At 42.8% G+C, this 17,158-nt stretch overlaps 1 protein-coding gene across 5 annotated transcripts in view; it reads right to left on the bottom strand.

Moving 5' to 3' along the window:
- The window catches only part of LOC111855808 (metabotropic glutamate receptor 7-like), a 118,543-nt gene that overhangs the window by 14,157 nt on the left and 87,228 nt on the right, over positions 1–17,158 (bottom strand). For all 5 annotated transcript variants that reach the window (XM_023835206.2, XM_072713657.1, XM_072713656.1 and 2 more), the window contains 2 exons: positions 16,145–17,080; positions 913–1,159 (listed from right to left, as the gene is read on the bottom strand). In XM_023835206.2, the coding sequence (XP_023690974.1) occupies positions 913–1,159; positions 16,145–17,080 (1,183 nt within the window). The remainder of the gene's footprint in view (positions 1–912; positions 1,160–16,144; positions 17,081–17,158) is intronic.

Raw genomic sequence — 17,158 nt, 5'->3', positions numbered from 1 at the left:
GCAGACATTATATTGCTTATTCTAGTGACTGTGCAGGAAGTTGGAAAATGGCATTGTAGCCCAGCCGAGGCTGTGCAAGTGACTGGCAGGTGGGTGACCCTGATAGACTCAAGATGACATTCTTTTCCACATTATTTGTGCAGTAAGAAAAAAACTAGAATGGGTCACAAAAATATAAAGCCCTGTCTTCACAGTTTATGTAACCTCTTATTCCTTTCAAGTGCATTCTTTAAGGCAATAATAGAGTCACGGTCACTGAGAAGTCAGATATTCTTCTGAGCTAATGTGGGGGATAGCAAATATAGTCTGTAGCACTATGGTCTTACACCTCTAGGATCGTGGGTGCATCATTTGCTGCTAACCAGTGAGGTTACTAAGATGCAGTCCTGGGGAGGGCATTTGCGTATGTCTGGTGGGTTCTAGTGTTACTGGGAGGGGGTGGGGGGGTGATGGTGAAAGTTGTTAACTGGGGGATCACTTCTTCTCACAGGCCAAAGATATTTGGTGTCTCTAACTTGCCTGCAGGTCTTACTTGTGTGTGTATGTCTGTTCTGCTTCTTTTCCAGTGCATCTTGGGATTTGCTCCAGACACAAGGTGACCCGACGTTTGATCAGCGTTTAAGAGTGGTTAGGGCGCCAATATAAAACGACCTCAAGAAAAAGTACCTTCTAAACTGTTAGATGCTTGATGGTAAAAAATTTCATTGTGAGTTAAGGGGCAGAATCAATAGGGAACTGGTGAGGAGAACTTTCCAAGGTCGGTGACTATGGAAATGGCATAGTCACAAAGGAATAAGGCATAGTTAACTAGGTCAATAGCTGACACAAAACTGACTGCTGTTCCACATGACTGTATGAACTGGAATTTTCCAGCCAAAACTCACATGCCTCACACACCCAATACATACTTACTGGTAGCATCTACATTCTCGCACAGCTCTGTCTTGGCTTCCCCATTGGGTCGCTCGCTGGGCTTGTGGGCGAGCCGTGATGTCATAGTCGCTGCCGTGACGACCGCCTTGAAGCTGCGTTTCCTCTTTTGGACGTTGAGCTCTGGGTGGAAGATTATGATGTAGACCTTGGGCATGTAGAGCAGTCCCAGGGCCACGGACGCGCTGAGGTTCATGGAGATGGTGAGCGTGGCGGTCTGGATGTACAGCTGAAGACACAGAAACACAAACGCCAGCATCAAGCAGGATATACTACTGTTTTTAGTTGTTTGTTCAGATTATTGCACATTCTCCGTATAGCCATCTAGCTCTGGAGTTTCTGCCTCGATCTTTGCTAATGTAGATGTAAATAAGTCCACTGGGACCATGGAGATAGAGGTCCACTGAGAACCGCTCTTAGCTCCTTTTAAGGCACAATTAAAGCAGTCCCATAAATCATTCTAATGTGCAAGCTGGGCTGCAGTGTCGCCGTTCAAGGGCCGTCATGTATCCAGTGCCTCATGTATCCAGTGCCTCATGTATCCAGTGCGTCCACACTCCAAGAAATCTGAGAGTCATTTTAAGTCACACCATTTTGTTCTGTTTCCCAAAACGGTCAGCAGACCTCTAAATGTCAGAGCGGTTGTCTTCATTTGGCTATGTACAAATGACCTGCCTTTCCCTACATGCAGGAGAGATGAGGTCATCAGATAAATTGACAATGTGTCGGGGCCAATTGAAGTAGATTGAGGAAAAAAAGATATGGAAACTCAGCAGTATAATCAGACTTGTTAAATATGATGAGGGTGTTTTTCTTGGTAATAAAATGCAATGAAACACCTCTCCTGTCATTATGCTCTCAATTGTACGTTTCAGTATTCTTGTTAAATTTTGCTGTGGGATGTTACTGTATAAAGGAGAATGAAAACACTTATCCCAGCCTTCTCAATCAAGCAAACTGATTGAAAAGCATCGTGAGCCATACCAATGGGTGTAGTTATGGTTTTAGGCCAGAATGACATATCTCCAATAGACATCCATCGATCCATTTTCAGTAACCGCTTATCCTATTCAGGGTCATGGGGGGTCCAGAGCCTGTTCTGGAGGCTACAGGATGGGGAGCCGACCCACTGCAGGACACGCTCACACACCATTGACTCACACATGCACACCTACGGGCAGTTTGGTAACTCCAATTCACCTTAGCATGTTTTTAGACTGTGGGGGGAAACCGGAGTACCCAGAGGAAACCCCACAATAACACAAGGAGAACAAACTCCAAACACATAGAGCCAAAGTGGAGACTTGAATCCTGGTTCTAGAGGTGTGAGGCAATGTTAACCACTGTACCCCCCAGAGGCAAAACTGTGTCATTAAATTAAAAAATTATATTTATGATATCAGTATCAGAATATTTGGATTTCAAGATATGAAAAATATACATGTGAATTCCTGCAACAGACATGCATTATGTTGCACTCATAGATAAAATAAAAGATATTAAAATCAAGACAATAAAGGTTTGGGAATACAGGACTGGGGCAGCGTGTGGCTTAGTGGGCTGTGCCTGTAATCACAAGGTTGTTGGTTCAAACCCAGCCTCAGCATGTCTGCAGGTCCTTGAGCAAGGCCCTTAACCCCCAACTCCCTGGGTACCGCTATGGGTGGCTGCCCTTTGCAGACAGCTTACTTTACAAAGAGCAAGTTGAGGGAGGCGTAAAGACAATAAAGTACAGTGGTACCTCAGTATTAGAACTCAAATTTTCAAGTCGAACCAACCAGTTCGAGAAAAAAATTACCTAGAACTCGATCTGAATCTCAGAAGTCAAACCGTGAACGCCGATCTAAGATAACTTTTATGCGCAGGGGAAATGAGTAGACAGCACATCTCTCAGCAGTAACAAAGGGTAACACTTCAGTCTCAGCCTCGTATTCGCTGTGATAGCATTGTGCATGTTTACACTACCTGAATACATATATTTAGACAGTAAAAATACATTTAGACAATGATAGACAGTAACAGTAATTATTATTATATAATAAAATACATTTAAAAATAAAGATTTCTTATTAATTATTTTAATATCATTAATAATAAACCATTAATACATTTAATTATAATAATATTGTCATGCCGAGTGGGGATGGAACAGAGACAAAGGCGCAGACGCCAGGGTATCGGGGAATACGGGGTTTAATTACAGGTAAGGCAGGCAAAACGCAGACAGACTGGGGAAACAAACTGAAACGCGGACTAAATACAGAAGACTAATGACAACAACCAGAAACAGCTGATCACGCAGGGATTCCACATGGGGTTAACGAAGGGGCGTGGCACATGGAAGGAGCGGATGATCGGGGCAGGACAGGGGTAGTGTTGGGGTACATTCTTTATCGTTTTGGAAGCTATAAAGAAAAAAAAATGCTCTTCTTGTTTTATTAAATGCTAAAAAAACATATTTAGGTGTAATTTCTTGGGGGCAGGAACCAATTAATTGGTTTTCCATTATTTCTTATGGGGAAAATTCGATCAGAACTCAAACTTTTTAGGATTTGAATGGATTAAGTTTGAGTTCTGAGGTACCATTGAATGTATTATTATAACAATACCAGGATTCTGATTCCGTTCAGATGTGTTCCTGAAGAAGACGCTTTATGAAGGCCCTGTATTAAAATGTAAGTTCAAAGCAAAAAGTAGGCGATTAAGCCACAGAATTGTCAGCAAAGGCTCAGCCCTATACAAAGACATAATTCCATTGACACCCCCATTTTCCTCCTATTAAAATGATTATAATAACTTACTACAGGCATCCATATTTAACCCCAAAATTCTGTAAGGGGAGTTGGCTCAAGGATACAGGTCTTGATTCCCCAGGAGAGTTAAACTAAAGATAAAACCACAGCTCCACACTAAATACCCACAAACCTACTTTTGTAAAAATCTGGAACATTCCATATGGTCAGAGGTGGAAAGTTCAGGTTCAGAAAGTATGAATCCAGACCAAGATTTTGTTTCAACCAGCCAGTTAAGTACTACATGAATGTGACTTTTTATACTCAACTGGTTGGTTGAAACAAAATCTTGGACTGGATTCATACTTTCTGAACTTAAACTTTCTACCTCTGACCATATGGAATGTTCCAGATTTTTACAAAAGTAGGTTTGTGGGTATTTAGTGTGGAGTTGTGGTTTTATCTTTATATTCGGGGAACAGAAGGACTGCATGTGGCTCAGTCGAGCCTGGCCTCAGCACATCTGAGGGTCCTTGAGCAAGGCCCTTAACTTGCAGCTCCCTGGGCCCTGCCGCCCTTTGCGGCCAGCTTGCTCTCACGTACAGGGAGCAACTTGGGGGAGGCGTGAAGAGAATTTCTCCACTGGGATCTTAAAAAAAAACCTTGGGATGTATCATTGAGGGAACAGAATAACAAATGATCTATGCTGCTTTCTAGCTCAAATTACCCAACATAAATTTCGAGTCACCCCTATGCCAGAGGTATTCAGTCCATAGGAAACTGCAATGGAAAGAGGGACCTTTGCTGCTCATACAAGTAGACAGTGTCCCATACAGAAGTAACCATCCCAATTCCTAAATATACACTATATCTGTACAGGTAGGGCTCACACAAGCAGAGTCCAATCCAGAAGTAATCATCAAACTTCCTAAATATACACTATATCTGTACATTGTATATATGTTTGCCTATATACAGTACCAGTCAAAAGTTTGGACACACCAAGCCACCTTCAAAGGAGAGTGACAATGTGCCACATCACATGACCTGGCCTTAACACAGTAAAATGGTTTTGGAGGAGTTTGACCAGTGAGTGAAGGAAAAGCAGCCAATGAGTGTTCAGCAAAAGCCCTTCCAGACATGCCAGGAGGCGGCCTCTTGAAAATGGCATAGAGGAGACAATAGGGCCAGCCAGTCCCTGGGGCAACTTGGCTTAAGGGCCTTGCTCAAGGGCCCAGTGGTGGGATCACTTTGCCAGCTCAGGGATTTGAACTGGCAACCTTGGGAATCCCAACCCACAGAGCTGCCCCCTCCAAAAGATTATTATTTTTTTATTTAATACTTTTCTGGTAAGTGCATAAATCCATATATGTCAAATTTTTGTTTTAAAAACTATTCCAAACTGTAGAGAATAGCACAATAAACCCTATGGCTAGGTGTGTCCAAACTTTTGACTGGTACTGCAGATATATACTTTTCAGCCTTTATAACGGAATGAGCCATACAATGGCTGACATGTTCCCTTCGAAGGTCCCTGTGCCACTTGGAATGCATCCACAGCACAGGCTTTTAATATGCAGCATTAATTAACCATCCTCAGGGTATCTGTTTGGGGCAGACTCACCAAAGCTGGTGCCCTCCTAGGACAACCAAAGCTCTAATTCATACACAGAAAAGAAGTGGAGCTACTAGCCCCCAAACCTCCTTGAGTATGTGTGCTTTCTTCATGTCCTGGTGAAGAGTAACTACATAAGAAAAACAACATGGTTCAAGAACAGCCATCTTTCCCAATGTTACCAGACTCATCAGTCCCTCCTGCATTTAATCAAACACCATTGCAACCATATCAATGTTTGCATTCTCATCAGCATAGATGATCTACATGCACATTATAATACCACATTGCATGTAATGTACGTTATTCACTATATTTATAGGTGTATGCTGTTTGTGTTGTACCTGCATCAACTTTCAACACATCACTATTTCAATTTGCACAAAACACTCACCCCTACCTCACATACATTGATTGCATTTACTCCTCTCTGCCTTTTGTCTTGTATTTATTCTGCCTGCATTGTGCCCGGACTGTTAGTTGTCTGTTGTCATGGTGTCTCCAACAGTAGCAAGCTGTGCCAACCGAAATTTCCACCGGCCATGGTCGTGTGGCAATAAATATTCTGATTCTGAAGTCTAAATATCTTAAAACCAACGGGGTGGCTCTTTTCTGTAGTGTTTGTGTATCGGGAGTCGCTGGTCTCCTGTGATTTGCTCCATGGTGTAATTCAGTGATCTTCAGATAGAGCTGTTACTGGCAGATTAGGTTAAAGGTCTTAGACTGGCCAAGGGCAACATCCCTGATCTCTGATATGAGTTGACGATAGCGCCCTCTTCAGGCTAACTATACAGAGAATGTTCCCTAATGCCACCGTCTATAATAAAGCTTGTCCGTTAGCCTGGAATGCTAACTCCTTCTCTGGTGATTTCCTGTAGAATACAGCCCAAAAATCTGCCACTTCAAACTGCTATGAATAAGAGAATTTTAGAGTTTAATTTCAGATTTGTCATTTTTGATTTAAGATTACTGGATTGAACAAATTATAACATAAAGTATCAGGCGTAATGAAAAGTGAATGTGATGTGGATGGCAATAATAAAACAGACAGACATCTGTCAAGATCAATACGGATGTTAAATCACACAGAGCTTTCTTAGATAATCTACAACTTATTTTCTACATAAGGAACATATTTGCTTCAGATAAGGAACTAAGTCTACAGGTGTTTCCAAGAGTAGAGTTTATTCAATCACTGCCTAGTAGCACCAAGCATTTGTCAGCCAGCTGTTTAGGAAGAAAACAGAGAAAGCCTCTGCGCTTTATTTCTCTGGCTTAAAGCAGGCACTGATTACACCACAGAAAAGAGGCTGCAAATTGGATAATAAGGCCTTTGCTTTTAGACCCCTAAAACTTTTAGAACCCTCTTACATCATTCTTTGGTTTTTTTGAATTACTTCCAGATGGCAAAAACATTGAATGAGATTACCCAGCAACCACTAGAGGTTGGCAAGAACACAGCGGTAAGGCTTTTCTCAAGCAGTGGTAAGGCTAGCAAAATCCACTATGCAGATGAAGAGAAATACTGAAAAAAGGCAACTTAGTCTCCAGTTTATCATTCACAATACTAAGTAAATTGTCCAAATGAATAAAGAATATTGTACTAGTTTCCATTTAATATACTCAAGACTAACCTGTCCATTTGTTCTCTAGTTATTTCTATAGGTATAGGGACTAAATGTCACAAAAAAACTGTTCATTGCTTTTTGGGATTTTCTCTAAAATTATATTGTGTGAAACAAGCACCATTTCTGAGTGGTTGATTATCATTTTGTGATGTAGATTTTATTTATTTAGCAGAAACTTTCTTCCAAAAGCACCATGGAACTGAGAAAGCGGGATCAGATGCCCCCCAGAGCTACTGGAGGTTAAGGGTCTTGCTCAGGGGCTGAACAGTGACATCATTCTGCCAACCATGGGATTGGAACCAGAGACCTTCCGATCCCCAAAGTCATGTGTTACACTTAAACTGAACCAACTGTCTTCTGACACCGAGAAATAATGTACTGCCACGGTCTGGTTTATCCAGATTTTAAAATGTCCCAGACCTTTGGGGATTTGACCACCTCATACCCTTCCCTCCTACTTCTATTCTGTTTCGCTCACCCCCATGAAATGACAAAACAAAACTGAACAGAACAAAAACAATACTTTTCTGCATTGACTGACATAACTAGATATTATGGTTTGTTGTCATCACTGTTGCCTTACACCTCTGGGACCAATATTCTCATTAGTCTACCATGGCTCCATGTGTGTGCAGTTTGCATGTCATGTTCTCTCCGTTTCGTCATAGTCTGGTTTCCCCCCACAGCCAAAAATAATACATTTAGTTACTTGGGGGTGTAAAATTGTCTGTAGGTGTGAATGGTGTGTGTGTGTGTGTTTGCCCCATGATCGGTTGACACCGCATTCTGGGTTGTTCCCTGGCTTGCGCCTGTACTGTAGCTTTCTGGAATAAGCCCCAGACCCCCGAGACCCTGCATAGGACAAGCAGCTTATAGAAGATGGATGGATGGATTTGACAGTAATAATTCTCTTCATTTATTCATTTAATGACTGTGACTCTGCTCAGTAATGGCATACCAGGCCTCCTCTGAATTACCTCCTGCTCTTAATACGGTCTTTATTAAGCCATATATCAGTTCTACATAGGGCCACTATGCTCACAGCTAAACATGTCAGCAAAAGTGTTAATATATCACTGCTGGGCAGAGAAACAATTTTAAGAAAAAAAAAAATTCTAAAGAGATCATTATCTTCTTAGTATTTATGGCTATTGACGGTTTTTAAGTCCTCATAAGAAAAGCTGACGATTTAACATTGACGAAAATTAGACTTCTTGAAGGAATTGACAGGTAATTAGTGGTACTGGTTAATGCAGAACATATACTGACTTCTAGGGATTATCAGGTAAACTGTAGTAATTTTGGTGCTTGATATCCAGTGGTGTTTGAGAGGAGGGGGGGGGGCTTCGTACTTGAAAGATCACTAAAAGACCAGAAAAACTCTGAAACCAGACATAAGTGTGGTAAGAGAAGAACCCTGCCCCCCCCCCCAATCACCTGTACCCATCTTGTCTAAAAAAAGCAGAGAACCAGGAAAAGAACTGGGGGCAGCCCCCCCCACACACACACACCAGTCACTCCGGTAATGAGCAGGACCACCCAAGCCGTACAGCAATAGCCCTTTCTCCATGGGAGTCCATGCCAGAGTAGGCGTTTGCAGCCACTAATGAGGGTCAGCCAGAAGATGCCCCAACGATGCCCAGCATTCTCTTGTCAGGCAGGGCCAATTCTAGGATTTTTTAAGGTGGGCTGCATAACGATTGTCTCATTGACCCCACCCGTGTATACGGCCTTGCTTTCAAGGGGTCCTAGCAGCATAACCCACCCCCCTACAAAATTAGGAAGAAAAGTTCAGCTAATTGTACCTCAACACTACACCAAGCCATGCCCCAAGACTGCGCCAACACTAGACTATGCCATGCGGTCCATTGTTTATTTTTATTATTACTCTGTATTTGTTAATTTGTTCATAAATCACAAACTTTTACATTGTAACATTTGTACAACTATTTCGTAACTTTTTGGTGAGAAATGGCTACCAAAATGATATAAATGATATATAAAATGATAGTGACCTGATATTTTCAATAAAAAAGCACTATCACCAATAAACGATGCTATCACAGCGAATGCGAGGCTGAGACTGAAGCGTTACCCTTTGTTTTTCCGCTGAGAGACGTGCCGCGTGACTCATTTTCCCGCACGTACAAGTTATCTTAGGTCGGCGTTCACGGTTCGACTTCTGAGATTCAGATTGAGTTCTAGGTCATTTTTTTTTAACTGGTTGGTTCGATTTTAAAGAAATTTGAATTCTAATGAGTTCAAGTACTGAGGTACCACTGTATATCCTTACCAGCCCATGTCAGTCCCTCTGCATCACTGAAAACCCATTAAATAACTGGATACCCAGGAAAACAGAGAGGGATATGCTGTCTCTGAACCATGAAAGAACAAATTCTACAGACCATCACAGAGCCAATGAATTTTCTGGTTACTTCTGATGCGTAATTCTATATAAAAAGTACTGACCAATGTATTTCAGCTGGGAAATTACAGCCCCTTTTTATTATTTCTGTGTACAAAAAAAAAAAAAATCAAGCAATCATTTTTGTTGACACAAGCTGCACAAGTTTGTGAATTTGGGTCAAACTTCAAAGCATTCCTGAGTCCTCACTTACAAAAGCACTTAGGAAGATTTATCAAATAAATAACAAATAATAAGCACATTCCAGTATTCACTTCTGTGAGCACATCAACTTTACTGAATGGGTCAGTAATACGGGATATTAGCAATAGGTGTGCATAATTTCACAGAAATATGACTCATCTTATTTTTGACACAGAATCTAAATTACCTTCTAAGTGTATCATTTGTGTATTATTATCATTATCACAGGTGTCCCATTATGTATTACAGGTGTATCATTATCATTAAATGTGACTATAATTGTGTTGAGTAGATTTGGCTTTTATCAGTTCACGCCAAACTCGATGCAGTTGCCATGGATACCAGCAAGGGATGCAAACATGGAAAGTAGTACAAGCCTTTAAAGATTTACAAGGGGGGGGGGAGGAGACAACTCCCATTTGCACAGCCTGTCATTAAGGTTGATGAAACCTACACTCAACAAAGGAGGGGCGACTCTTCAGTGCTTATTAAAAATAACAAAACATGGCATGTAGCAAGCAGTCGCCATTGGTGCAGAACAGAGGACCTCTAACCGTGTGCTAGCTTAGCCTGCTAGCAACAAGACTGACAGGCAGCTTGTCACATTGAGGGCTACATGACATTCCTCCCTGAAGCGCACAAGCAGGACTAATTAAGTCACAACGCACATCACACACATAGCGCTTATATGGTTATGACGGCAAATACCCATCAGCTCTTCCTTTTGCTCATGTTTATATTCAGTGAGGAGTGGGAGGAATAGAGGAATGGCTCGCTTAACAGTTTCTAGCAGTTAGCCACAGCTTTGCCCTACTTCTCTAGGGCTTTTAAGACGGGACTGTCTTTATTTTTAATAACACAGAGGAATTTTTGGTATTTTTTTTCAGCAAATATTAGCGTGTGATGAATCTTGTGCACACTGTTAGCTAAGTGTGCATTTCCTAGTCAGGATGAATTATTTTGCTTAATCCTTTATCATATGCACATACACGTAAGACATTATGAGATGTTGACAACAGCCCTGAGCATCACATTCATCCGTGATAAATGCCTCGGCCAGATATAGCTGCTTGTCTCTGCCCTATGGGAGGTGTCATGTGCCAAAGGACAATTAAGGCTTTATATAAGTATAAATAGCTGCGCTCATTGAGGCTGGACATCAGCCCGAAAGCTGGCCACCCCGCTTATAGCTAAAGTAATAATCTCGTCCTACACTCCCCTGTCTTTTTTGGCAGCCGCTATGCGCGGTAATTTTTCACAGGACCCTTGAGCCCGGGCGCCTGTCTGCATCGAGCATCAGGTAAATTGATTAAGAGGTCCTGCGCCTTCGCGTCCGATGAGGGGGAAAGGGAATTAAAAAAAGGTGTAAGGACTAATGGATGTCATGACATGATGCACCAATTACATGGCGTATTAGCCTTGCGCGGGGCTCCCCCTCCCCCGCTACCACTGTCACATCCACACCTGCTCTTCAGTCCCCCCAGATGCACTGTGATTCTGGGATAGATACGTTCATATGGAAATGCAGCGTGCCGCGGTCCCAAAACCCGCTGGCCTATGCATCACGGTGTCTCCGGCACCAATCCCAGCACCATCTGGACAACCAAATGATCCTTAAATATGGCCTCGGGGCCAGTAGCTGTCTCCTAACTCTACTGGTGAGTGAACGTCTCAATAACGGAGAGATAACGAAGTTAATATTTAATGCCCAGGCCTCTCAACAGAATGTAAGAGAATATATGTAGGCCCAAAGCTGTGATTATCAGTAAGCTGTCAGGCTATGGAACACGGAAGCAGATTTGGGACATCATATTTAAAAGCTTTTTTTCCTATAAAAAATATATCAGTCATTTCAAAACCCGCTAGTCCGATGCAGAGCTGCGGGGGTCCAGAACATATCCCAGGTACAAAGCAGGGAACAGCCCAGGATGAGGTACCAATCAGTCACAGGGAGAACACACACTATTCAAATCTACAGACAATTAGGCCAGTCCACTTTACTTATTTTGTATTTGGGCTGTTTGGCCCTACCGCTAAACTGTACCTATATTATGTATTATGCAACATGCTCTAAACAGCATTTGAGCCTTTATGGTGGTCATTTAGGGGCGGCACGGTGGTGCAGTGGTTAGCACTGTTGCGTTACACTTCTGGAACCAGAGTTCGAGTTTCTGCCGTGGCTCCATGTATGTTGAGTTTGCACGTTCTCCTTGTGTCATTGTGGGGTTTCTTCTGGGTACTCCGGTTTCCCCCCAAAACGTGTGTGTGCCCTAAGATGGGTTGGCACCCCATCCCGTGTTGTTCCCTGCCTTGCTCCCAGTGACTCCAGACCCACCACGACCCTGAATAGGATAAGTGGTTACAGAAAATGGATGGATGGTGGTCATTTGATAGCATTCCATCGTTGTGCTCAGACATAAACATTCCATCTCTGAACAGAAGAGGTTGCTGCCCTCTGACTTGAACAATCTGTCTACAGTATGTCCATTTCCTTTGGAGCCAACTTACTTTAATTCTAAAGGAGGTTGATCCTCTATTGCATTTGGTTGCATTGTCTTGGAATTTCGAATAAAACTCCATTGTGCCATTCCAAATACAAACTAAGATGGGTCAATTATATGTCATTATTTGTTATAATCTAAATGCTGAAATGTAGCCATTTAGTACGTCTTGTTATATTTCCTCTGGTAATTGCGGTAATATTTGTTCGAGCTATACAGAGAATCTTTCACTTAAATTTTCCAGTCATTTCCTGCTGTAGAGTTATTGTTGTTTTTGCATTGAAATGCTATCATAATACTGTTCTGGAGTATTCTGCATGATTGCTGTTTATGCCACCATCTTACGTTTGCCAGTTCAGATATTTAAACTTGAGATGCAGACGTTTATACAGTAAACATTGTGATAACCCCCCTTTAAAGCACGACATTTCATCAACATATATTTGCATTTTTCAGAGTCGTTAATGTGATGACAGTTACGGGCTGAAATGGATGTAGCCATCAAGCAGCAGGGTTCACCGAGAAGGTCAGAAGAAAATGACAGTAACACTGGAACACCTCAGAGAGCTGATGGCATAAAATTTTTAGGCCCCATTCCTATTTATTGACTGGAAACATCCACGGGCATTTCTCCTCTGGCTTCAGGAGAAGCCCTCCATTCCAACCCAATATTCACTACTCAGTTGCTGAGCATTTAATTCAGCTTCTGCCCAATTACATTCAGTCCAGTGATTTCCTGGGATACGTGGTTTATCTCTTTAAACTGTGGCAGTTCGCTTGAGTCTTTCCAGTGAGAGTCACAGCCAATGAGGTGTGTTTCCCTGAAGTAGCAACATTTCCTAATATCCCCATCTAAAGATATTCTGTGATCTATGATGCTAAGCCTTATTATTCACGGAGCCACATAAGGCTCCTCCCTGTACCCACTTCTCTAACCCATAAAACGTTGAATTTCAATCTGAAAGGATTCATTTTTCAATTATAAAACATACACAATTCTTTTTATGTGATTACTTACTCACAAATCACATATTTTTAACCCCGGGATGGTCATTTCATGATAGACATGTTCTTCCAATCCACTTCTATGGCAGAGTGAGTGAAACAGTTTCTTTTAGGACTTTACTTTGCTCAAGCCCGCAGTATGGAATAAGACATACTGTACCATTCAGGGGGCAGTGCAGAGTCCCTCCGCAGAGGAGGTCCTAACGGAAAAGAAGACAACGCTGTGTTTCTCCAAGGAAGTTAGAGCAGAACGTGGGTTGCTCTGCCGTCAGGTTCACTTTACGGATTACTTTTGTTCCACTTTTGTTCTTCTTGTCCGTGACTATATTTCAGTATGTATTCCATCTGTATCCCTGGGTAGTTCTTCCTTCTCTGCTAAAAATGCCATCGTTTTACTAGCTTGTGTCAAGTGTTTTGGAAAGAGGGAGAGACCCTAAATAATTTCCGGTCTCCGGTAAGCGACACGGATCTCTCCTCCAGCTCAGCCTGCTACCCCGCACTGTATATTCGATTTTTTGTTTAATTATATACGTTTCATTATATACATAAAATTGCGTAGAAATCGGTGGCAGCACAGCGGTTCCAGTAGAAACACTGTTGTCTCACGCCTGCAGGATTAACGGTTTGGATCCCCCTTTCGCCCCGTGGGTGTGGAGATTGTGGGTTTTCCATAGTAATCCTGTTCCCCTTCACAGTCCAAAAGCATGTGTTTAAGTTACCTGGCATCTTGGAATTGCCAGCAGTGCATGTATGTGCCCTGTAATGGACTGACACCCCAGCCAAGATGGTAGCCAAGCCTTGTGTGGTTGCTGCCTGGGACAGACTCCAGGCTCTAGACTCCCCTGGGACCCTTCCAGGATAAGAGGGTGGACGATGGATGGGTTTTGGAAATACACTGTGTCTCAGTCGTTATCTGTCTAACATGGATCTACTCCTGGCTGTTACATTGGTTCCAAAAAAACAGGTCATGAAATATCACATTACACCGGACAGCACCACATACTGTATAAGCAGAGATCGTCAAGTGGAAAATGAAACGGATTTTAAAGAGAATTCCCAAAATTGGCAGATGGATTTCACTTTCCTGTGAAGAACGAAGGGCCACACTCAAGCCAATCAGACACAATGCATAGGAGCAACTGCCTTCATAAAACTGCCTTTCTGTCTATATAAAACTGCCTTTACTGGGTCATATTTTCTATTTGTGAAATTATCTCAAACAAACAAGCTCGCCGAAGACATGGGACGACGCTGATTTCTTTGTAGATTCTACTGCTTGCGATCAAAGTCTGTCCTTGTGGGGCAGTAACACAGACGAGCGTCTTTAAAGGAGAACTGCCTTGTGTTTTTTTACTGCAAAAGGAGCAATAAAGTGCCTCCCTTTTTGCCCAGGAAAAGACCACACTGCTTTAAATTCATTATGTGCTCACTTTGAGTTTGGGCAAAAAAGCCATTTTCTCAGTCTTTGATCTCCTTCTCTCAGTGACAATTACCGTGCCACCAAGATATTTCAATAAAAGCTAATTTCGTCTGCAAGAAAAGAAGCTGTTTCTTATGTTTTTAATTTATTTATGCCAAGTCTTTGTGTGCAGTCATTACTTTCCTGGTGTTTGTTTAGCCTTATGTTTGCTATGTAAATTTTGGCTTGCTGTTCAACCTCTTGCAGGCTTGATTTCGGACAGCCTCCTTCCTGGCTCCCAGATCAGAGAATTCACTCGCTGGAGACTCTGTCTAATTCTGTCACTGTAAAGGTCAGAGTTGTTCATAGCGCCCTTTGAAGGGCACGGTGGCTTCCTTCTAAGACCTCCCTTCAGGCCTCTTATTGCCTAAGTACCATTCTGTAGGGAAAGACAGAGTCCCTCCTTAGATGTTACATTTCATGCTACAATTTTAGCCTTTAGCGATCAGCGGACCGCATGAATTTGCATTTCTGTGTTTCGCATTTGGAACATTGCATTTGGTTCCATCGGTATTTGAAATGGGGATCGACTGTAATTTTACACCAATATTGCACAGCTGAGAAATTTGTGGGATTTTTCAGCAGCCTTCCTGTTAAAGGGTTTTTTCAGGTTAGACCACAGTAAAAAAATTTTAATCTAACAATGTAATGATTATCCTAGCATTTTATGACTGACCGGATTATTTTCCACAGTTCAAATTATTGGCCATTCCCAATCCTTCTAGCATTTCACAGGATTTATAAGCAAACTGGAGATAGGGCTTCTTAGTTTACAGGGCCAAACAGGCTACAATAAAAACTGATGTTACCATCTTGCCAAAACATGCCCCTAAGGGCCTCACGCCCATCACTTTGGAGCTGTTATATGGGATTGCACAGCCTGCAGTCACTGTTAGCAAATGTTAGCATCTGTTTGTCGGCACTGTGCAGCGCTTCCATGGAGAACAGCTAAAATAGCTTCTGGGAGGCAGTCTCCCCAGCTTTTTTGGCTACCTGACAGTGAAATAGAGATTTGTTTGCCTGCTTTCCCATTCTCTCCCTGAATTTCCAGCAACCGTTGAGCCAAGTTTGGATTCATGAACACAAGGGTGCAAGGGAAGCCCTTCGTGCCGCCGACCGGCAAGTCGTGCTTAAGCTGATGCTCTTTCTTAGCTCTGACTGCTGATCAGCACCTTCTCACGAGGCAACATTTTGTATACGACCCACCAGAGAGCTATTTGCATTTCTGTTATGACCGGGGTCAGTGCAAATTCCAGATACCTGACAAACACTCTCTAAGTCAGGGTAAAAAGGTAAAATCTTACAGTATATGTGATTTGCCCTAACAAGCCATCCTCATCGCTTTTTTAGTTTGGCCAATAAGCGAATATCTAAAGTAAAAAGATCATCTTTTTTTCAGTTCCACAGCGTAGGTGGAATATTAATATTAATCAGTTTCCAGTAGGACTATTTATACAAGCATGTGGGGTAAGAATTCACCACAAAGTATATTTTATGCTGCACTGTCTTTTAAATAAATATATTTTCAATACTGTGAAAAGCACAGCCTTGTTATAATGTCACTGTTACAATAAGCCAAATTCAGTTACAGTGGACTTCTGGTGTATATATTTGCAGGGTGTCTCAAATAAGCAAATAACGGATTAAGGAATATGAAGATTCTCACCTTCTCTGCCGACTGGGCCGTGCCAAAAAATATGGGGATGAAGGCAAGCCAGACGATGCAGGTGGTGTACATGGTGAAGCCAATGGGCTTGGCTTCGTTGAAGTCCTCTGGAACCCCTCGTGTTTTGATAGCGTACACCGTACACGTCACCATCAGCAAAATGCTGTATCCAAGAGAGCAGATTATTTGCAGGTCTGTGATATCACACTTTAACACCCCCCTGGCTTGACTGGGATTCATGGTCTTCTGTTCATCGTAGTCAATGATAATGTTGGGGGGGTCAACCCCGAACCAAATGAGGACCCCCATGAGCTGGACAGATATGAGACTAGATGTGATGGCCAGCTGGGAGGTGGGACTGATCAGCCGGGGGGCAGCCACGGACTTCTTGCCCTGTTCGAAGATGCGGTAGATGCGGTTGGTCTTGGTGAGCAGCGCCGCGTAGCTTATGCACATTCCTAGGCCAAGGAAAATGCGGCGGAAGGAACAGACGGCCACGTCGGGCATGGCGATCATGAGGAAGGTGATGATGTAACAGAGGAAGATCCCCGTCAACAGCACGTAGCTCAGCTCCCGACCTGAGGCTCGCACTATGGGGGTGTCATTGTACCGGATAAAGGTGGCCATGACGAATATAGTAGCTGTGATACCCAGTATGGCCAGGAAGACGGGAATGACCGCCCAAGGGGAATGCCATTCCAGTTTGATGATTGGAATGGGCTCACAGCCGGTTCTGTTGGGGTTGGGCCGCATGTTGTAGGAACAGAGCTTGCAGGAGATTTCGTCGTGCTGGTACTGGTACCCGTCACAGGGCTCGCAGTGCCAGCAGCAGGGAACGCCTTTCACCACCTTCTTCCGCTCGCCCATCCTGCAGGGCAGGCTGCACACGCTGAGTGGGACCTCAGACTCTCCGCTGGGCCACTGAAGGTCATCCATCTGCAAATCAGGAAGACCCAGTGAATCGAAACATAAAGGTGTTTAAGTCTTTTAGCCCAACCTGCGATCTCACAAGTT

This window comes from Paramormyrops kingsleyae, chromosome 6 (genome assembly GCF_048594095.1).
Source record: "Paramormyrops kingsleyae isolate MSU_618 chromosome 6, PKINGS_0.4, whole genome shotgun sequence".
Classification (NCBI taxonomy): Eukaryota; Metazoa; Chordata; class Actinopteri; order Osteoglossiformes; family Mormyridae; genus Paramormyrops; species Paramormyrops kingsleyae.
This window is presented reverse-complemented; position numbering and strand designations above follow the sequence as displayed.